This window comes from Tympanuchus pallidicinctus, unplaced genomic scaffold (assembly GCF_026119805.1).
Source record: "Tympanuchus pallidicinctus isolate F22 unplaced genomic scaffold, pur_lepc_1.0 scaffold1, whole genome shotgun sequence".
Classification (NCBI taxonomy): Eukaryota; Metazoa; Chordata; class Aves; order Galliformes; family Phasianidae; genus Tympanuchus; species Tympanuchus pallidicinctus.
The window spans coordinates 77932756-77955796 of NW_026294618.1; the positions used below are offsets into that span (position 1 = coordinate 77932756).

The 23041-nt window shown below is 39.8% G+C and overlaps 1 protein-coding gene and 1 long non-coding RNA gene across 4 annotated transcripts in view; one reads left to right on the forward strand and one right to left on the reverse strand.

Moving 5' to 3' along the window:
* RMDN2 (regulator of microtubule dynamics 2) overlaps positions 1–21010 on the reverse strand; it is a 41634-nt gene extending 20624 nt beyond the window's left edge. For 2 of the 3 annotated variants that reach the window (XM_052672935.1, XM_052672953.1), the window contains exons 1-6: positions 20564–20657; positions 19588–20054; positions 13745–13934; positions 12716–12818; positions 10591–10651; positions 1294–1369 (exon numbers count right to left, since the gene is read on the reverse strand). In XM_052672935.1, the coding sequence (XP_052528895.1) occupies positions 1294–1369; positions 10591–10651; positions 12716–12818; positions 13745–13934; positions 19588–20042 (885 nt within the window). In that variant the 5' untranslated portion in view covers positions 20043–20054; positions 20564–20657. Of the gene's footprint in view, positions 1–1293; positions 1370–10590; positions 10652–12715; positions 12819–13744; positions 13935–19587; positions 20055–20563; positions 20658–20911 lie in introns of those variants that run through there. The other variant, XM_052672945.1, reaches the window with a different exon arrangement.
* Positions 20965–21516, forward strand: LOC128075851 (uncharacterized). The gene is made up of 2 exons (XR_008204131.1): positions 20965–21084; positions 21205–21516. It is a non-coding gene; the product is annotated as an uncharacterized LOC128075851 (long non-coding RNA).
* Positions 21517–23041: the final 1525 nt, after the last annotated feature.

Consider the following 23041-nt stretch of genomic DNA (forward strand, 5'->3'; position numbering starts at 1 on the left):
ATTAAGCAGACTTGCATCAAATCAGTGGGAAAGCAACCACTGTGACAGCTCAGACATGTCAGTGCCCATCACTGAAATCTCTATTACCCTGGAATATGACTGCCCCAATGAAACGACACAACAAAGTGTTGTTAAAACATAAAATTCAGGAACAAAATGGTTGCATTGCAGTGAAACAATAGAAGCTAGAAAGTTTCTAATCTGGTGATTCCTCCAAAACCATTATCATTATAGGTTATAAACGTATTCATTTCTCTCTTTAATTCACTGAAGAAAGCTCTCATTGCTCAACTTGAATTAAAAAAAAATATATATATATATATATAAAATACATTATTGCACCCCTAAGTGCTGTTTGCCTCTCAAAATAAATACACACAGGCTTTATTATTTTTTCTCTCCCAGATACCACTGTTCTTGTAACTAAACCAGTGACTAGGATTTCTGAACAATAAAGATACGTGAGTCTATTATTCTATCACTGTGTCCACAAAGTAATCATGGAGGAGCTATGTTTTTATGCTCTTATTTTCCTCGAAGCCCTAACTTATCCAAATGATTCACACGGACTTCAGAAACTACCCCTGAAGAGGAAGATCTCACTGAAAGCGCTACCAATGCCGTGTGCTCCTTTAAAACTCCATTTTTAAACAACCACTGCATTCTTCTGTTACTTGTCACCTTCCCCTTCTGACTCAGCCTGTTGCAGCACCTGGTGCTTGGCTCACTTGGCTCAGCTCAGATGGATTCGGCACTCATTCATTAGAAAGCCCTGCAACATTCTCTGCCATGTGCAGGATGTGACAGGGACTTGCCCCAGCTATTCCCTGGGAAGGGGGATAAGTCTGCTGTCGAGGGGAGGGGAAGCACGTGTAACAAAACTGCTCACCCTGGAATACAGAATTATCTTTGAGAGGACAGTGTTAAAACAAACATCACTCATTAAAAGTAGCATGAAGCATGACTGCAGGACCGTGTTAGTTCATCACCTTTGTTTTTTTAATTATCTGAACAGAGTTGTTCCTCCTTTTTCCTCTGCCTTATGACTACAAAATGAAACAGGAATCTTGATGCTGCTCCAAAAACCCTTATCTCAATTTTTATTTTTTGAAAGCATATAATCCATTTGCATACACAAAAATAGCTCACTTTAACATCAGCACTGAAGTAAACTGTGAGGCTGAAGTAACTGCATTTAAAAAATCTGTCTTTGACACTGCAGGGAAATAATTTGAAGAAATATCTTAAAAAACAACAACAACAACAACAAAAAAAAACAACCTACAAACATACCTTAAAGAGATAACCATTCCTGATTTTGTTTTGTACACTGTCAAACTGAGACATATAGCCACACATAATTGCAAACCTGAGAGGGGAAAAGAAAAACACACACACATACTTTTGGTGATTTAAATAAACCTTTGATCAAATTACAAAATATTTCAATACCTAATTCACAGATTAAATACTGGTTTTCTTCCATTTTGACAGCTGGAGGAAAGTTTGGCATGAGCCGTACAGATTCAGGAGCAGACAACAAAACTGTACAAAACAAAGTAATAATGGAAACAAGAAGTTTAAATGACACCATCAATGAAGTGAAAAAGCAGGGAGTTTTTTCCTCCAAAGTTTCTACCTGTCAGCTCATAGCTCAGTGCTTCCCAACTGGCCCCAACCCTACCAGCAGCTCAGCCCAACCTGCTGCACTCTGCACTGTGGTGCTCCTGTGAAGGCAAACCTCCAAGGTGTGCTCACAGGGAGCAGCAAGCCTCAGAAACAGCAGTTGTCTTCTGCCTTTTGCAAGCATCTCTGTGCATTCCTGCACCTCCAGCATTCTTTTAACATCTTTACAATTATTTAAAAAGCATTACAGGCTCTTACAAAATCACAGCTGCTATTATAGCTGCCTATTGACTAAGATTTCTTATTTTAAATCTCAGAAATTGGGTACCGTGACCATATATAAAAGAAATGTAAGGTTATTGCTATTAAAAATTTTCTCATGGATTGGGTAAATCTGAAAAGGTTTCAGAGCTCTCTCTTTTTAGAGGCTCATTTTCTCAGTGATGCTTATCTGACACTTCACTTAACTTCCATTACTTTGTCCTCAGTACTTCAACAGCAACAGAAACTGCTTTTCATAAAGCAGCTCTCCTGGATACATCAGTCCAACCTTTCTTGGACCTATTCTCATAGGGTATTAAAACAACTTCACTTTTCTTCATAAAACCAATAGAACCACCTAAGCTGTACTTGAGCATGACAAACTAAACTGATGACTTATCAATTTTTTAAAAAGATTTTTAGTTTTGTATTAAAGATTTTACAAGGTAATATTGAGTTAAAGCAAAGAATAATCCTAGAAGTGAGAAATGAAGTTGAAGAACAGAGCAAAAGATGGGAGTTGTGCAAGCAGCTTGTGAAGTCAGTGGTGGTAACGCGACTGCAATCTGTATGGCACACAGTGTTTAAAGGATTACTAAACCTCAGCTTTCTTTAATTTCTTTATATAATGTAATTATTCAAGCTTCAATGAGTCCTCATTAAAACATCACTGCCAGCATAACTAAATAAATCATTTTATTGCTCAGAGCCATACCTAGTGGTGTTTAATTTAGCAATATTCATGCTGCAAGTTATTGCTCCTTTGGTCGGCTGACGTTCCCAGGGACAGCACAGCAGTTAACACAGCACAGGAGTTATTTGTGAGCTCCAGGCAGCTGTCAAATCCCTCTGGGAGGACATGAGCTGCCACTGGGGAGCACTGAGCAGAGCCCCACTCATGGCACCGCGGCCTCTGACAGCAGGAGCTGCACAGGGAGTGTTTCCTATGGGAAAGAGTGAGGAGGGTGGGAACAAGCAAGGTTGGGTCAGGAAAGTTCAGGTATTTAGAAAGAGGGGGAAGGCACCGAAACATTTATTAGGCTTAAGTAACTCAGGCAACATTTCCCCTATTCCCTTTACTCATTAAGTGCTAATCAGATAAACTCAGCATACCATAGCTAAACGGATTGCTGCTACAAAAGAAAACAATGAAAAGCGAACAGCTAATCCAGCACCTTGCAGTATTTCCCTGTCTGTGCGTGACAAGAAAGAGGGCCTTAGTTTAAACCAGTTCAAAGAAAAACTTCTACTTACAGCTCAAATCTCCGGGGAGGGAAATCCGAGCAACATTCATAACGAATGAAAAATAAGCTGACCTACCCACTTAAAAAGCGTGAAAATGTGTTTCACGTATATTCATAGCCTTTTTTTCCCTCCTTTTTCTATCTCATATTTCTAAACTGGGACAGACAATAAATCAGTATAAATCAATTATTAAATGTTTAGAGTTGAAACTCAATTGCATTTCAGAGATTCATTTGGGGAAAGGGGGGGAGTTGGTGGTTACTTTTTGCCAGGAAAAAAATCTTTTGACACCTCAAATAATTTTCAGAGATTAAGAAAACAAGCCTAGGAAAGGCAAAATTTTTATCGCACTGATCCAAGCATCAACGATAGAATTAAGACACCAATCAGTGAAAACTAGGAACTGACCACATTCGCATCGGTGCGTTCCTTACCCGAGCATTGCAGAGCTTTGCCTTTCAGACCCCCCCCCGCTGCAGCCGATGGCCGCGGAGCCTTCAGCGCTGGCCCCATCTGGTGGAGACGCGCGGAACTGCGGCTAACGCCCGGCCCGCGGGTACCGCCAGCTCTGGGCACCTTCGCTGCTTTTGAAAAACTTATGGGGAAAAATAATACTAATTTTTTAAAAATCACATAATGATAATAATAATAATGAGCAAATATCTTATGAAATGAGTAAAATATGTCTTCTGCAAGCCAGAGCTGTTTGCTCACAATCACTGGCAATCACGTGAACTTTTAAGAATAGCAAGGATGCGGCAGCCAGGAATCTATGCACAGACAGGGGGATGAGAGGTTGGAGAGCAGCTCTGTAGAAAGGGATCTGGGGGTTCTGACTGATGGAAGCAGAATCTAAGGCAGCAGTGTGCCCTGCCAGTTCAATGCGCCAACTGTACCCTGGGGTGCAGCAGCCCAGCACCGCCACTGAGCGAGGAGAGGGGCTGTCCCACTGCTGTGCACTGCACAACCTCACCTCCAGAACTAGGTGTGGGTTGGGTGCCACGACATAAAAAGGACATAAACATATTAAAGAGTATCCAAAAGAGAGCTGCAAAGATGGTGAAGAGTCTGGAGGGCACTGTGCGTGAGGAGCAGCGGGGTTGGTTCAGCCCAGAGCAGAGGAGCTGAGGGGAGGCCTGATGGTGGCTGCAGCTCCTCACAGGGAGCGGAGGGGCAGCGCTGAGCTCTGCTCTGTGTGACAGCGACAGGGCTGAGGGAACGGCATGGAGCTGCGTCAGGAGGGGGTTCTTCACCAGAGAGTGGTGGGCATGGAACAGAGGGCAGTGGGCACAGATCAGGATGAATTCGCATTTTCCTTTCTGTCATTCCAAAATCTCTACACCTATTCAGACAACATAAAACTGCATAGTGCATGCCTGCTGCAAAAGAGCCAGCAGGAGGCAGATCCAGCAAGTTTTATCAAACACGTTTGCAAGCAAGCAGAATTTTAATAAAGATAACACAGAGAACTGATGCTAGCAGTTTAGCTCTGGCAACCACAGCTATTCCAAACAAAACCAATATATATAGCAAAGATTTAAGATCTTGAATCAAATGCCACATTAGAGCATTCAAAATCCTATCTTACTCCTTGGCCATAGTCTTCCTGCCATACTTGCTTCACTCACTGACATACTCTGACCATCTGCAATCAAGCCATACCCAAAGGCTCACTTTTGAATCTGACTTCAACACAGTATCACTTTCCATTGAATTGCATAGGTTTTTTTTGCAACTTATATTACTGCTTGCGATTCCTGCTCCATTACTCTTCCAGAGATCATAGTTTGACATCACTTTCCTACGCTGACACATCATTGTAAAAATGTATCTTCTAAGCTTTTAAGGAAAAAAAATAATAATTCAGTTTGCTGTCTCTACCCTAGTGGGAAAGGTATAGATACAGAAGTAGAGTTATGAATGTGAAAGACCACCAACATCCAAAGTAAAATGTGCCAAGGTGCCAAGCGAAGTGTTTAGCTTCTCAGTTGTTGGGTGTTGGGTTTTTGGTTTTTTTGTGGATTTTTTTGGTTGCACTGTTGGTTGTTATTTTTTCGTTTTTTTTTTTTTTTCCCCCTGCTTGTTTGTTTTTAACTTGGAATGCATCTAAGCCTTGCAAAAATTGGCAGAAAAATAGTTTTCATATTAAAAATTTACCAGAGCACTGAAGCTGAGCTCCAGGAAAATATCAAATGCTGCATATGCTGGGATAAAGTGACACTAGAAAATACATGGGAAACAAATCCATGCTTTGGTAAAAGAAAAGAAAACAAAACAAAAACAATACATGAACATAAGAACACTTAAGAATTCTGGGTTCATAAATTACCACAACACATACAACATATTCAAGCAAGGAAAAATGTTGCTGCTAAGGGATATTCACAGAAGTTCATCAACAGAACACAGCTATGCCATGCTTTGCATTTCTGAGGCTGCAGAACCCACAACTAAAGTGTGTTCCAGAAATTTAACTTTTGCTTTTGTAGCTGACATTACTAAACCCTGTAGCTGCAAGTATGATCTTGAAAAAATTAGCAGGGTCTTCACAAGTCTGGAAATAAAGTGAAGCAATAGCATTCTGGGGTAGTAATACAACCATCCTTGACAGAAAGGTAATAAGCATTGCTTGGTTGCCAGTGTTATTTTCCCTGTGACTGGGCAAGAAGCTTCTAGTAAATACAGTTCAAGCTCACCTCAATTGCACTGGCTGCAGCATTTCATCTAAGCACCACAACCTCAAGGCCCTTATCCCAGGGTATACATCATGCTCCTCCTCACAGGTTAGTGGCTTAGGAAAAACTCAGTGACCTGCAACAGGCATATGCTGACTTCTTCATTCACATTCCTTCACAACTTGAGTAATCAGTACAAGCTGAGCAAAGCAACAAACCATGAACAGTATTTAGTCTCTCTCTGGGGTAGTCAAACAAAGAGTAACACCTCACAGCTAGTTTTTCTTTTCCAGTGTTACCATTCAAATTTTTTTGTTTTATTTCTTAAGCAGCGACGATTTGATCTCACTGGCAGCGCAATATTAAGAGTGATCACGTTTTCAAATATCTGGATTCAGATATGAAAATTATTTGCATCTGGAAAAGTTCATTACTAAAACTGATTGTTTCAAGATACATTGTTCTTTTTGTTCTGCTAACATTCCATAAAATTTTGCTTAAACATAGTATTAGTAATTTGTAAGTGTTCTGATCAGCAAGCCAGATATTCTAACTTCTGATATATCTTATGATACAGTTTCATGAAACAGTGCAGATGACCTACTAAGAAGTTAGACAACATTACCTATTTTTATCCAAAGCATGTCTGAAAAGTAAGGAAGGATATCAGAACTCTAAGCATACATGAGCAAGGGTTTAACTGACAAACCATTACACTAAATTCTCCTGGTGCAGACAAAAGAGATATTTTGTTTTCCAGACAGTTCCACAGCGCAAGAAAAACCTGCTGTGGAAACGGGATGCTTTCACCAGCATAGCTTTGCCTACACTAGGGCTTTTCTGAACAGTTATGTCAGTCAGGGTGTGACCAAAACACCTTTATGCTGTAAATGGAGCTTTCAAACAACAGGACTAAGTTTCCAAAACAAACTTCCTGAGAGGTCTATTGTCCTACTTCTTGCTACACCATAAAAAGAGTGCCAGGCTATATGAATTTCTATGGAAGTTATTATGAAACTACATTCAAGAGCACAGCAGCAAATGATCCTTTCTGATGCAGAGGAAAGAAAGGAAGTAATTTTAAGGACTAATTCAGTTCCAGCAAGATATTCTCTACTGAATTAAAAATCAAAAAGGAACTGGCCCTAAAAGTTAAAAGAGCTCACAGCTGAAGTGGGGATATTGGATGGGTGTAAAAGAATAGCACACAATTACATACATACATGAGAAATTCTAAATACAAACTGAATTTCAACTTGAAAGATACATACAAAATAAAATAGCTGAAGGGAAAGAAACATGAGAAAGAAAATACAGAACAATTAGCAGTGAGAAAAAAAATAGTCAATAGAGCCCCTGTTCAATTCACAGGATTCCTGCCTAGGCTCAGGTGCCCAGGTTTGATGTCACTTCCACGTTATTTCTTCATGCAGCCTTGCAGTATTTAAAAGGGGATTATAAAAAGGAAGGGAATCAACTTTTTACTCAAGTAGATAGTCACAGGACAAGGGGGAATGGTTTTAAGCTCAAGGAGGGAAGGTTTCGATCAGATGTTAGGGGGAAGTTCTTCATTGAGAGAGTGGTGAGGTGTTGGAACAGTTGGAACAGGCTGTCTAGAGAGGCTGTGGATGCCCCATCCCTGGAGATGTTCAAGGCCAGGTTGGATGGGGCCCTGGGCAGCCTGGTCTAGTACCAGATCTGGAGGTTGGTGGCCTTGCCTGTGTTAGAGGGGTTGGAACTTGATGATCTCTGGGGTTCCTTCCAACCCAATTCTATGATTCTATCATCTTAATTGTATTGCACTGTTTTCTGTTCACACAAAATTCTGTTTGCATACAGTTTTGAGAGCCCAGTTCATTCTGGAAAGATTTCCTGAGCCCTCCTTTCCTGTTCATGGTGATTAACGTGTAAAATACTGTTTATATAAATCTGCATCAGCCAGACCCAACCAAAGCAGATCTGAGATGGCTGACAATCTTAAGTTCTCTTGAATAATGGAGAAAATCCCAGCAGAAAAGAAAAAGGAAAATCAGTTCTTATTCGGAAAGAGAAGAACAGGACAGAGGCTACAGACAAGCCAGCAAACACATCTGAGATAACTGCTTGGTATGCTTTTGACTTACAGAAAAATGTTAACACAAGTTTGTTATGAATTAAGACTATCACACAAAACCATTTTAGTTTTTTCCTGACAAGATAAAGTGTTATTAGAGCAATGTAACAAATGGGGTATGGCTTGACCTCAGGATAACCTTTGACTTTGTCCTACATAACATTCATCATAATCTAGCCATGAAAATATTGTTTAAATAGTTGCAGAATCATCAGTAAGTAGTTGCACGGTCATTAAAGGTATTCCACAGAATTTTGTCCTGGATCCATTACCTTCTAATAATTTCATTAATGAAAAAAACAAAAAAAAAAACAAAAAACCAAAACTTTGAAAATAAATTTGTATTCTGAGAGAGGACGATGCAAGCATCTGTACCCCCAGCGGCTCAATAAACCAGAGAAATGGGCTGAAATCAACATGAAATCTATGAAACTTACTGAAAGCACTCTACTGAGGAAACAACACAGTTATGAAACAAATTCATTGCTGGTTAAGTAGTGGCACAGAAGAAGAGAATATACAGAGACCACAGTCTGAGCGTTAGCAGGCTAGACAAAAAAATACAAGTGTCTTTCTGGAACATATCAGCAGGAAAGTTCACTCCATTCAGAGCTTCAGCTAGAGCCATATATCCAATATGGACACTACACTTAAAAAAAATAATATACATATATATATACATGTACATGTTTCAAACCAGAAAGACTTAGAAAAGAAGAAATAAGCTGATAATGCAGGGGGGAAAAACATTACACTAAGCTATTTAAATTTGCAATGTCTGCATATATCACTAGAAAGGCACCACTTCAACAAGTAATAAAATCTTCATATCCATTTGCAATCCGTGTACAAAAAGCATGATAACTATAAACCATGCCAAAATCCCTTGCCTCTAACAAAAAGCAGTAGTTTACAAAACAGAAAATACTCAAGTAAAGACTCTCAAATAGGTTTTCTCAACTAACCTCTGGAACATGTCTCTTTACACTCACAATTCTTCCCTTGCTTGATGTGCCTGCCAGTACAGGATCTCACATCTGAACTCAACAGACCACCTATATCTCCCTCAACAACATACAAGCTTTTGTCAGTATAGTTTCTGCCAGTTGAAGTTGAGTTTATACATCCTGCCAATCTCTCAGGATGGTGGCAAGAAATGGGCAACCATACATTTGTGAGATTTTGTGGTTGTTTATATGCATAGCTCTAGCTGAAGGGAATACAGCATTGTTACTCTGAGCAAGTGGCCATGGCTGTGGTCAGCCTAATAGCAGAAATGGCTGCAAATTATTGTCAGCAGGTATTCAAGCTACAGTGGCTTCATACCACCTTGCACTAAACAGTGATGCTCAAATGATCTTCCTCCATTAGTTCTGCTGCTGCAGTATCAAACTCCAGCAGATAGGCAGTAACAAGCAGCTGAGAACAGCCAAAAGCAAAAGCTTTATCCTAAACTGCACATTACAGATGCTGTCATTATTTGTTACGAGGGACCAGAGAGAGAAAACGCAGATCTCCATGAAGGTGAGAGCCAGCCTGAAATTCCCACAGCGCACCACTTCCAGCACCCCACTGTTACATAGTGGGTATTTTGGTCACTAGTTGCTATAAACCCAAGGGAAGAAAAAAGAAGAAATGCAGCAATGCTCACAGCAATGCAACACAAAACCATAACACAGCCATCTCTGAAGCTAAGAAATAGTGAGATACCAAGCCTAAGAGTCACCTACTTAAATGAAACCATCTGTATCTAACTAAGTAGTTAACCTGAGGAGAAATTATTGTCACTCTAACTCAGGTGGGTAAAATGAACTCAGATAAACCATGCTCCACAAGTGGCTTCTTCTTTTTAGACAGCCTGAAACAACAGGATTAGGTTTAGATACTTGAATGTTATGTGAATTCCCAAGTTAAGTACGTGAGGATAAAATTAATTACAAACATAGAAGCTAAAATGGAAAGGAAAAGCTAAGAATACTGGAAAAGAAAACAGGAGTTCAGTGACAGTGATTAACAAAATAGCAATGTGAGGACCTATTACCAGAACTCAGTAGAATCATCTTTTAACTGATAATGATGATCAGATAAGAATCGTTCACATTTGCAAAGATTTTTTAATTACAGGAAAGGTCTATGAAATTTATCCAAGTGCCAAGGTTAGAGAAAGATTATACAAGAAAGAAAAATCTGACAAGTCATTTGAAATTTTTATAGTACTCTTACTGTCTAATTATTGGAGTTTAGCTTATCAAAATGTTGGAGAATGCTTACTTTTCATAAATGTAAAGACAAAGCCTGAGGCCAAATGACATTTTTTGAGAAGAGTTGAGAGAGGAAGTAAATTGAAAACTATAGCTTTTCTGAGCACTAATATACTGACTGAAGCAAATACTCCCACCTACATTTCACAGCAGTTATTAAAGCATGGTTAGTGAGTTGTCTCACATGCTATCATAAGTGCTGCGCGGAATACTTCAATGCAATTATGTAACTACAACTAATACTAAATGACTTCCATAAAAACTACGAAAAACATTAAAGAATATTTTATGAAATTTATATCCAGCTCCACCATAATGTGGATACTTCTTTATAGCCACAGGCAGCTGTCTCTTGCATTGGATTTGATAAATACATTTAATTATGCAAAAATTAATTTTCCAAACTTACCACTGGTGACTCTCAGCACTCATGGCATCCAACTGGACAGCCTTTTCAGCTTTAGCCTTTCCTGTAACAGCAATACAATATATTAAAAGATTTATTATACTCTTCTACATCTTTGGCAAGTACCAAGAACTAAGCAATCAGAAATACTCTGGCTGTAAGGAAATTCAAAATTCTCTTGCAAATATAGGTAGACAATCATGGCTTTACACAGTTTGCACTTATATACGTGCACTCAGACCCCAATTAAATGATTGCAACTTTACTATTTTTTTGTTAATCCATTTTATCAAGTCAGATGCAACTGAATCAGAGATGGACTAGATTGGACTGTTGAAGGAGGCAGTGTTATTTCTAAGACCTTTGAAAGTAGGTTAGATAAGCACACCTGTCAGAATAAACAGCAGAGCTGCTTCCTTCCTCGGGTACAGGGATTAGCTAGTTGAAGTTCCTTTCCAGTACAAAGTCTTCCATTATGTTCTGCTTTTAACTGAATAAAGATGACAGAAAGTGGCCTGATCAAACCCACGCACCCAGATGAGATGCTTGCTCTTTGCACTGTTTCAGCTGCAACCAATTAAGCCACACTGACATTTCTGTATTACGAGTTAACTTCATAAAAACAAAGAGCAGCATACACAGTCCTCTAACCCAGTGGAATGAAAAAACACAAAACTACTGCCAGCTCCCCTGCAGTCTCAATCCTTCTGCATCACTTCCAAAAACAGAGATGAAAAGGGCTGCCACCACCCACCCCTTCGTGAGAATGAGCCAGAGGAGGCTGATTATCCAAGACCTAATCCTTGTGTCATTCCTTCTCACTCCCTGACTTTTGCTATGCCGTTATCTTCCATCAGGAGAGGCTACAACTAGTCACTGGTAAAAGTAAAAATCCAACAACAGAGATCCCTGTTGTAAAGTAGTTTGTGTTATAATCCTCACAGCAACTTCCACATAAAGAAGCCAAACTGCTACTAAACCAAGGACAGCAACAATTAAACAGTTAAGAAAGCACAAGTCTTTATGATGAAAGTGCAGGAACAAAAAGATAAGGTCAGGGACCTTGGGATATGCCTACGTTGGCTACAGAATGAGTAATAACAGCCCAGGGGCATGACACTGCCTTTAAGGATGACAAATTGCAGCCAAAGTTGCTTTTTCAGTGTTGTCCTTCCTTTTGGCAGAAAAAAAAATAATAAACAACCTGCAAAATACTAGAAGAGTCACAAAAGACCGAATTACATGAATTTGAAATGCACTTACAAAACCTTGCTTTGTTGCAGCAAAAAGGGAGAGGCAATAGAGAAATAGAGGATAGAGAGGCATTCCCAGATACAGGCAAAGAGATTGCCATAAGAACAAAGTGTTTGGAAAGACTGAAGGAGGGTGATACAGGTAGAAAAGAAGTAGGCTTTATTGTAGTCAAGAGCAGAAGGTCCAACACAAGAAAGGAAACAAATACTGTCCTTCTTGCCAATATAAAGCAAGACTGCAAAAGAAAGAGAAGTGCTTTTAAAAGCAGTGAAGAAAAAAAAGCTGTGAAGAACACTGGAAAATTGCTATGGCTGAGCTATCAAACAGGATACATGGGAAGGGACACCTGGAAGCAACATCTTAAATTGTCATACATGGGAACCTTGAAAAAACATCAACAAGATACAATTTTATCCCCTGTACCATCATAAAGGAAGCTGCTGATTTGCAGAAGTGTTACTGCCTCAGAAAAACAAGCCTTGAGCTTGCTTTTCTTCTCTCTCTCCCAAAGGTGTAATTAAGAAACTGTGCTGAAATATTTTTTATATTCTTTCATTTTAAAAGTTATTATTTTATATTCTGCTTCCATCTGATTCTCATCAAAATGAAGATTTTTAAGGCATCACCAATAGCCAACAGACTTAGATTGTGACCAAGACTTTTTATACACCATTTTTTTTTATATCTCCAGAGAAGAAAGAATGGACTGAAGTTGTACAACATGATGGGTTTTGTGCAAAATATTTTTATTACAGTACAAATGCTCTCACTTATTAGATTGGACATTGTTTAGATAGGAAAACATTACCAAGGTTCAAAGCATGTTTTACTACATTCAGAAGAAGTTGGACATAAGCATTTTTCATCTACTTACCGTCAGACACATATTTTTTCTTTTCCTCAGCATCAGTAGCCATCTCAAACATATCTCCGTAAGCACGTGCAAATCTCCAAAGAAAGTCCACACAGTTTTCATACTGAAAGTAGAAAACAGCTTAGAATCAGATCAGATTGGAATTTACACAGTTTCCTTTAACAACACTTAGAGTGGGTAAGACAAATACGGCATAAATATTTGGTTATTTTACATCCTTTTATACTACTTTTAATTTACATGAGAACCAGAGATCAGTTTCTCACTGCCAAAGGAGAAAAGTACTTTGGAAATACTTCAGACAAGCTAAAGAGGCTTTATTTCAAAAACCAGTTTTAAAGTTCTTTTTTTTTTTAAATTAAAAAGATAAATGTAACCCCATAAAATCCAACAGATTCCTGAATGATGTGATGTATGCTTTCCTTACATTTGAAATGAGCATCAGATTAACTTGCAAGTAGCATTTCATCAATTTGCTTGGGTATTCCAACACATAAAGAAAATGTAATCAGAACTAATTATGAAATTGATACACTGAATGGAGTGCTACCTGTCAAACATTTTGGAATTTTATTAAGAGTTAAACAAGCACGCAGTAAAGCCATCAAAGGAAAAGCACACGTGAAGATTACCATAAAGGTATAAGCAGAGTACAGGCTCATAGTTTGATTTCTTCAGAACACTTGGTCTGGTTAATACCTTATTCCATAGGACTTTCTCACACAGGCCATTCTAAAACCAGCAAAAAAAGTTTCATTTACCCAGGAAAAAAGCCCACAGTATCTTTCTTTATTGTACACAAAAATACAAAACCAAACAAAATCTCTAAATTTTTGAGTCTAGATGGGATATAATACAACAAAACTTTCATTCCACCCAACATGAATATTGGTGCCACCTTGGAATATTTTATTTTTCAATATATTTTCAAAGTAAGTATGAAATTCCTGTGTGCATTTTAACACTTGCATTAAGGAAGTTCCCAGAGGTAGTGCTAAACATGAGTTAATAGCAATGTAACATTATTACCTTGGCTTCTTCCTCAAGTAGTAGTTTGAAGCTCTTCCTTTTGTCATCCTCTGAACCCTTGTGCAAATTGTCCACCTCCTGTAGAAGATTAAATAATTCATCTTCTGGCTGCACAGTGGTATCAGGTGACTTCTTACAGCCCTTCTCTTCCTCAGAGTCTCCTTCAGTATCAGTATGAGCTGTAAGGTAACTAAAAATCACAGAAAATAATAACTATATTTTCTAAAAATACTGGCAATTCATTGTGAAATTAAAATGCAAAAAATTCAGTGCAATTTATTCCATTTGTCCAGACTGAAATGTTTTTATTCATGAAATCAAGCTTATAATTATTACAGAACTTTTATCTCCAAAAGAACAGCACAGCCATAATTTCAAATTGTCCTGCCCAATCCTACATTCAAAAAATTTAGAGACATATTAGAAACATGTGTCCTTGTGCTTCAAATGCAGAACACTTTAAATCACTAATGTTTACTAAGACATTCTCTGCAACTCTGAACACTTTGCAGACCTGAATCTCTTCAACTCTTTACCTCAATTTCTCTCTATTTTGAAATGGGAATGAGCTTAATAACCACAGCAGAAGTGCTGTAACAATCACTTAAAACACAATGTCCTCTTAAACACTTTCAAGATCTAAGTATAAGCAATAATACACGTAAACAAATTGATAACAGCGATCTTCTGTACATTCTGAAGGTTAGAATATCTGAAACTGGGAAAGATCTTATGGTAATTAATTATACTCCGTGCAGAAGTACTCAGCACAAGGCAGTCAAGGACAAGGAAATATTTACAAAAGCCATAAATACCACACAGAGATGAGCAGTTGGCCTTACTGTGCAAAGTGCTGAGCATACATTAGGTTCCTCCAGTTTCACACAGGAGGAGCTGAATAGGGTTATATTTAAAAAGTAACCACTTTCTCTGTTATGAGTTCCCATCTCACCAGTCAGGCAACCCAGGCAAACTCCTACATTGCACAGGAGCCACAGGGATAAAACAAGAGCAAGATAATTTAGTTAAGTATTAAATATCATTTCAGCATTTTGGCAAACAAGGCACAAGTTTTTTCTGTTTTGTTTCTGATTGCATTAATTTTCCTACTAGCTCTCTGTTCAATCCTTGTCATGGTTGAAACATTTTAAGCACAAAACCATAACAGGTTAAGAAGGCTATATAGACCTCTAAAAAATAAATAGCTAGGATTTTTCCTATCAGTGTGAGTGAGTAAGCTGTTTGAACTGAAGGCAGTTTTATTTTGAGAGTTCTATTTCCAGCCAAAATAAGAGTATAATAGATACTATTGATACAAAACTGTTATAAAAAGAGCTTGATAACCGATTTCAAAAACCAGCTAGCAGGTTTACACATCTGCTCATATCAGAAGAGCAAGCTGCATGTTATGAAGACTATACACTATATACACTATATACACATATACACCATAATAAGTGCATATGTGTACAGAAGCAAAGCAAAGATTTATTTCAACACAGTCCAAAGTCTCCTAGAGTTTAAGGGATGATGAAAGTAAACCTTAGAAACAAAGCAAGAACAGTTATTATAGTTTGTTTTCCAACTCTTTTATGTAACTACTCTAACATCTGCTATTTCACCTAGTGTTTTATCAGATGATAAACAGAACATGGTTTGATGTGATTGGATTAAGAGCAGCCTCGAGGAGAAGGACTTTAGAGTGTTGGTTGATAAGAAGTTTGACATGAGCCAAAAGTGTGGACTTGCAGCTCAGAAAGCCAAGTGTATCTTGGGATGCATCAAATAAGAAGGGACCAGCAGGACAAGGGAGGTGATTGTGCCTCTTAAAGTGGGCCCAGGCATGGGGTGCTCAGCACGATAAAGACACAGAGCTGCTGGAGTGGAGGAAGACCATGAAGATGATCAGAGGGCTGGAGCACATCTACTACGAATACAGGCTGACAGAGCTGGGCTTGTTTCTTCTGGAGAAGGCTCTGTGGAGATCCCAATTCCTTCCACTACCAGCTTCCTGGTAGTCTTCCACTACCTAAAGAAGGCCTACAGGAAAGTTGGAGGGAGACTCTTTCTCAGCGAGTGTAGTGACAGGTCAAGCAGTAATGGCTTTAAACTGAAAGAGGGTAGGTTTAGATCAGACATTAAGAAGAAATCATTCATGATGAGGGTGGTGAGGCGCTAGAACAGGCTGCACAAAGAAGCTGTGGATGCCTGATCTGTGGAAGTGTTCTAGGCCAGGCTGGATGGGGCTGGTGTTCCTGCCCACAGAAAGGGAAGCTGGAACCAGATGACCTTTAGTGTTTCTTTCAACCCTAATCATTCCATGGCTGCACAGCCTTGAAGATCTTTTCAAATATAGATGATTCTATGAAAAGTGAATATTTACATGTGAAAAATACATTAACCAATACCTGAGAAACTGGAAGAACTTAAAAAAAAAAGTCTACACTCACTGCCAACTGTTTTAATCTTTATTACCAATGGATCTTATTTAAAAGAGAACAACAGTGAGTGATAAGAATGTGAGGAGCAATGGTCAGCCAACAGGACTCAGACCACAGAAGACTGTTCAAAGTCCAAAAAGCAAACAGAAACCATGCTGTAGACTCATCACACTGTGGTTAGCTGTTACAAAATCTAGACACACAGTATTGCATTAAAAAAAAACACAAAAGAACAAAAAACAAAAACAAACAAAAAAACCCCCACAAAAATAGAAATAGAAAATCATTATTGAGCTATCCGGTATAAAACACTGCTGTGGTAAACTTGCTCTGCTGGTTCAACAGATTGGATCAACTGGTTGGGTTTGAGGAAACATTTGCCAAACCTGAGTCAGGTCAGCTGAAAACTGCACTGAGAAGAAATGGAAAGGGATAACAAATGAAGAGATACAGGAAGTAATTCTTAGAAGCAGGCCAAGGAAGTGTTTTTTGAAAAAAAATCATACATAAAACATAGGAGGGAAAAGGATTTATGATGTAAAACTTTCTGGTGACTGACATCAATTATGATCTGAAAAGCTTGGGTGACAGGCTTGTTGAAGACTGGTGCCAAACGTGACACTAGTTTCAATGGTTCATCACTGCTGCACCAGGGATGAAATCTCATTAAAATGGCAAGTGAGATAGAATTAGGGGAAACCTTCCAACCTAAGTTGGAAGGTGATCACCTAGACACAATGTATTTATTTTTAAATGAATGTGCCCTTTTTACACTTTCTCAAATGGTAAAGACTGAGGTGAAGAATAGAAACTGAAACAGTTAAAAGCAGAAGGTAGAACAGACTAGATGCAGTGATCTCTGGAACATTCAGTGAAGGTCTCACTAATTCAGCATATCTTCCAATCAGGGTAGCTTTTATTATGTGAAAAAAAATTACAATTTTTTAAATAAAAAGTGCTATTTTTCCACTGAAAGAAATACACAATTTTTGAAAGGCAATAATGCAAAACTTCTCTCTCCAAGGTGTTGAACATGAACAGCGACACTGGGAACAGACCAGAATAGATCAAAGCAGTGAAGGTCACAGCAGGGAATGCCAGCATCAAATGTTTTGGGGGGGGAGGAGGGGAAGTAACATTAAAAGCTTTCCTGTGAGAAGTTTGCAAATCTGAATCTGGTGTAGTCATTTGGCACAACCTATTCATGTGCCATTAACACAAGCAAAACCCTACCTTTTATGATATAAAAATATTGCTGGGGCTGTGAAACACACTGCATGTACTTTATCCTAGATAGAAAACCAGAAGAGAAAAAAGGAAGTTTAATCTGTAACTAAGAACAACACTATTTCTCTAGTGCACAAGCCAGTAGCTGAATGCATTGCAATGCACAGACTTATCACAGGACAGCACAAAGCAGTGCTCATGGCATTTATACACTTACAAGCACATGAAATAATGAAGCATATTAACTCAAAAAATTTCTGTGTCTTATTGTCACTTATAGAAAACTCTCATATAATGTGCATCACTGACACTGAAGTTACTTATGACCTCAGAAAAACCTATATACATCTCAGCTGTATGCAAACCAGGATTATTAACCTATTTCCATTTAAAAGAAGAAGAAAAAGAAACTTACTGAAGTGAAAATAAAATTTTCTTAAGTATAAAGAAGATACATGAAACAATGACACTGAGTAGAAGGCGTTGGAAAAAAATGATCTTCTGCTTTTCAAAAGACATTACAAAACATCATTGAGAAATTACATACCCAAATGACTAATGCTATCTACAACCTTGAATTATCATCCTTCCTTCCAACTGTACGCAAATACTCATCAGAGAAGGCCTCTCTTAAGGACACACTCAGTACTCTTTGCACATTATAATCACTTGTGTTGGATCATCCCATCAATTTCTTCGTCACACAGAGCCTGAACGGACAAGTTTCCTTGGTTAGTTCCCAAATAGGAATGCATCACTCCTGACAAGATGTAATGATCTCAGTGTCAGGTGTGGAATGACAACTATACTGTGTGTGTGAACCTGATTATTTGTTAACTGGTGCTTTAGACTTATCTACATCTCCAAGTATTTTATGCTCAGTATAAAGGCCTCTGCAAACCAACCAAACTATAAAACAGTGTGAGAAACTACAGAACTTGAAATGTTTGTACACAACAAGAAGAGGAAATGCCTTTGACAACCACCGCCAATAATGAATGTTCAAAGTAAAAAAAGGGTAACAACTGATTTGTAAAGAACTGATAGCCCTCAGAATATGCTATCAAAATAAAAGCAAGAGGGCTGGGATGCAACAAAAGAAAAGATTCTGCCCATGGGAACTGAAAATACAGATGGAGGGAACTCTTCAGAAACAAAATTTCATTAATTACTACGTGCAGCACATTGTTGTCTTCAGACTATTATTGTTAATTTATACATCATTAGAGAAAAAAGTTATTCAAGATGGACAATTTAAGGGCATCATTCTGCTTATATGTATGTAAAACAGTGAGGAGATGTTAACCAGAAAACAGCTGCTATAAACACACACTGAATAAACTGCATGTAAATTTCTAATCTATAATAGCAAAACAAAGATGTAATTACAGGGAAGTAAGGTCATCACTATTCTCACATTACTACTGTAGGGTGTATTAGGCAACAGATGAAATATAGAACTACAGTTTCTCTCCTGAGGAACTCCAGGTACATCTCATCCTTCAGCATGTTCCCCAACTGAAGCCTAAAGAAGACTTCATTAACAGCAGTTGGAAAACGAGTTGTGATCAAAACCAGGAACTCTGAACCTTAGTCAGTACCCTGAATCACTCATGATTAATATTAAGCAACCAGGAAACATATACAGTAGCAAATATATATAAACAAGCCTGCCATGTGTACACGCCTTGCATTCAGACATAACTTCCAAAGCATGCAACACCTTTTGGCAGAACACTGTAGCAACTCATCTTTAAGGCTCATAGGAAGAAATAACTAAAAAGACTCCTAAAGTCTGAACCTGCTCTGTCAGAGACTTAAACAAGACTATCTCATTGCTGGAAGTGATTACAAATCACACCATTATCCTGAACTTTGCTTCTCATTGCACAGCTGTGTAGCAATACTGCAGCGGACTGTTGCCAATCACACGTGTAGCAGTCTGTATTGGACTTCATGTTGGACTAACCACTAACCACAGAGCAGACTTACAGAGGGTCACACAGAGTTTTCTGATTTGAAAACAACTAATCTGATCTTTTTCTGAAAAGAGAAATATAAAATATACATAAAACTTTAAAAGGACTACTGTTTAGAACACAAAGCTTCACTTACATAATGATGCCATTTGCACTGCATATGAACTACAGCAGAAACAAAATGTGACCAACTCACCCTCCTTCACTTTCCGCCTCCTCAGAGCTGGTAGTTTCTGTTGCACCAGATGCTGCCTCCACTTTCCTCCTCCTTGCTGCTCTGTGTGATGGGCTAGCTCTCTGTGCATCCCCTCTCCCTTGGAGCTCATCTCGAACCAGATCTTCCAGCTTTGGAATAGCTTCTTTCAGAAATTTCACCTCTCTCTTCAGTTCGTCCACACTTATTAGCAAGCCGTTCAGTTTTTCAAGTATCTGTAGTTGTCTTCCATGTAAAACCATGACTGCTCCTTGTTCATTATGGGCTTCATGTTCCAAACCCACAGAATGAAGCTTGTTCCCTACATCTGTGAATGCAGGCATGTGCACGGCTGCACTGGGTTTTCGGGTCTTGTGGTACCAAACCAGGACCAGGCTTATTCCAGCAGTCCCTGCCATTATGCCCAGTATCAATCCTTTATTTTCAAAGTGAGACATTTCTGCGCTCTCCTAAGATTGGGAGACAACAATAACAGGCAGAGTTAAAGACGTTTTCCCACTCTACCCAAACCACCCACTTTGCTTTTAAATCACAAAATGTTAAGGCTAGAATAATCAGTGCATGCTACAGACATGAAGCCACAGCACAACTCCAGCAGCTTCTGCAGTAACAGGCGATGTGCAGTGACAGCAAAAACAAGACAGCTGTGGGCTGTTGTTGGGGACAAGGACGCGCACTTTTGTATCAGCACAGCATCGCGCCTTCGCTTACACGGCTCCCCGCAGTTTGCGTTGAGTATTTTATTGTTTTTAAAGGCGAGAAACTCGTGGCAACCGGGTTTCTCCCCCTGCCCGGTGACAGACAGCCGTCAGGCCGCAGCGCAGCCCGCCCCGCCCCGCCCGCTGCCCCGCACCGAAGCCCCGCGCTCCCCCCCTCCCCGCGGCCTCCCGCCCCGCAGCCCGTCCAGACAGGGGGAAGCCGGCAGAGCCAGCCCCGGGCCCGTCGCCCCTCTACGTACCGGCGGGCCGCCCCGGCTGCGGGATCACTCCCCGCAGCTCTCCCGCCGCGGCCCAGGGGGCGGCGATACCCGGATCGAGGGGGACGGGCCTCCGCAGCAGCGGCCGGCCGGGCCTCCGGGGTGACGGCCGCTTCCCCTCGGAGGAGGGCGCCGGGCCCGCCCTGCGGCTTGCGGCAGCACCGGCACGGCATGGCGTGTAGGGAGGCGGGAGGCTCTCTGTGCCGGTCGAGGCCTATCCCTGCGAACCCGGCCGGGCCGTTGCTGCCTGAGAGCACCAAGGGGTGCTGCCGGGGAAGCCCGCTGCACCTGCTTGGGTGCTCAGGCGGGGCTGCTGGAGAGCGAATGTACCTGTGAGCGTGTCTCTGTCCGCTCTGCCGGCTGCCGATTGCTACCGACTTAACCTTTGTTACTTCTAGGAATTAGAGAGGCAGTTTATTTCCTCTCCACCTAGTGCTGCAAAGTGCAGAGAAACCCTGACCGGCTGCGGGAAGAGGAGCAGCCCTGGCACAAAAGTGTAATCGGTAACTTGGCTGTCTGGGAGCCCAAAGCTGACCGTGTAGTTTGCTGGGGAGCAGGATGCACTGCTCCTGTGTCCCATCTTTTATTTATCACATAGCACCCTTATTTCTCCCTCGTGGCAGTATTTCTGGTTCTGCCTCCTGCTCCTGGTTTTGGAAGAAGGACTGCCACAGACAACCTGCTGTGCCCATCCATCTTCCTGAGTGCTTCTGGAGGCCCTTGCACAACATCCTGCCACAAGGGTGGAAACACAAAACTGCTGTTCACTGGGAGGGCCCTGGAAACCTTTAAAGAAACTGTTAAGACTGCACATAAGGAAAGTAACTGCTGGTCAACAGCTGGAGTTTTCCTCAGTCCTATCACTCAGAAAAAAAGGAATATAATGTAGTTTTTTAAAAAGCAAACAAACAAAAAAAACCAAACAAAACCCAAAACATGCTAAAACCAAAAATCACAAAACCATGACATACCTTTATAAGAGTGAACAAGATATCATATAAAAAAACAGCAATAAAAAGCCGATCCATGCAGGTATTTTAGTCTGATAGTCTTGTATCTATTTCTCTTTACAGAGATTTCCCTTAAAACAACCATGCCTATCTAATGCTCTGTTAAGAACCTGAGGAAAAAACAAGCCTTCCACGAGGCCAAACTACAGCCTGAGAAAGTCAGAAATCTTTTAACTGAAATGGAAACATTAAACCTATTTCTATATTCCGCAATTTTCCAAGTTACAAACAAGTGTAACCTGTTCATATGTTCATAATTCAAGTTTTGTAAACATCTCAGTTTTATGAAAACTTTACTAAAATAATTTTCAAAGAGTAATTTTTGTTATGATGGAAATAATTGTTTGGAGTTGTGTAATCCATCAGTATTTAAAAATGAGACCAGATTACATGAATCTTCATGCTGATCATATTTCAAATGTTCAGGAGTGGTCACAACATTTTGTTGGATAACCTTTATTTGTATTTTCTCTTTTCAACATCATTTGCCAAAAATCTTTCTCTAAGCCAAGTAAAACAGGAAAGGTTATTTAAAGAGAATTAATTGGAGGACAAACACAGCTGAAGCAGATTATAGATGCAGAAAACAATATGTTTCCAACGATTTTCTAATGTGGCTTTCTAAAGCCTGTGGCCCATGGTTTTAGAGTAGTCCATTTCTTTTCAAAAATAATAACCAGTAAGAACTGCTGTCTGCAGCTGCCATTAGTTTCTCTGGATGCATCATGACTGTCAAAATCAAGTCACAGGTCATGTCCCAGATTCCTAAATTGCTTTGCACCTGAGGCCACCTTACCAGGCATACCAATCAGAAATTAGAAGTCATTGCATGCATGTAGAAACCTGTCAGAACCCAGCAGCTTTCCAAGCTAGGACCTAAACACTAATTTACCTAGATGCAGTATGTTAAATCAGACTAAATCTTACAATTGGCCTAAGCGGATGGCAAGAAACTGTAGAGAAGCAGTGTTCTTCTGCATGTGGATTTTTTCTCATCAGTCAAAATTTGCACCTGAAGTGCTAGTAAATATCCAAGTCCAGCTCATACCTCTTACAAAATGGCTAGCCCAGTGTGTTTTTAGCCTTCCTAAGAAGTCAGAGCTTATGTCTCCAGCTTGTCTGTACTCTGTCCTGTCCAACAGTGCTACAATACTTAATTCACACAGTAGCTCCTGAACCTGTATATTTGCTTCAGTTTTGACAGAAGAAAGAAGTCACGATCCTGCAGTTCCAGCCATGTTAGCAGCTCTGAGGTAAAGAGGGCCTGTTACCATCCTGCCTTCCTCCCACTGTCCCCAGATGAGCTCAGCACCCAGGCACACCTTCATAAACAGAGCACTGTTTGTGTAAAAGCAGGCTATGCAGTGGCCTGGTCTTTTGGGATACTCTGAGCTTGGACAGCATTTTCTGTGTGATATTAGAAAATTAGTTTACTATTGAGCAATTGCAT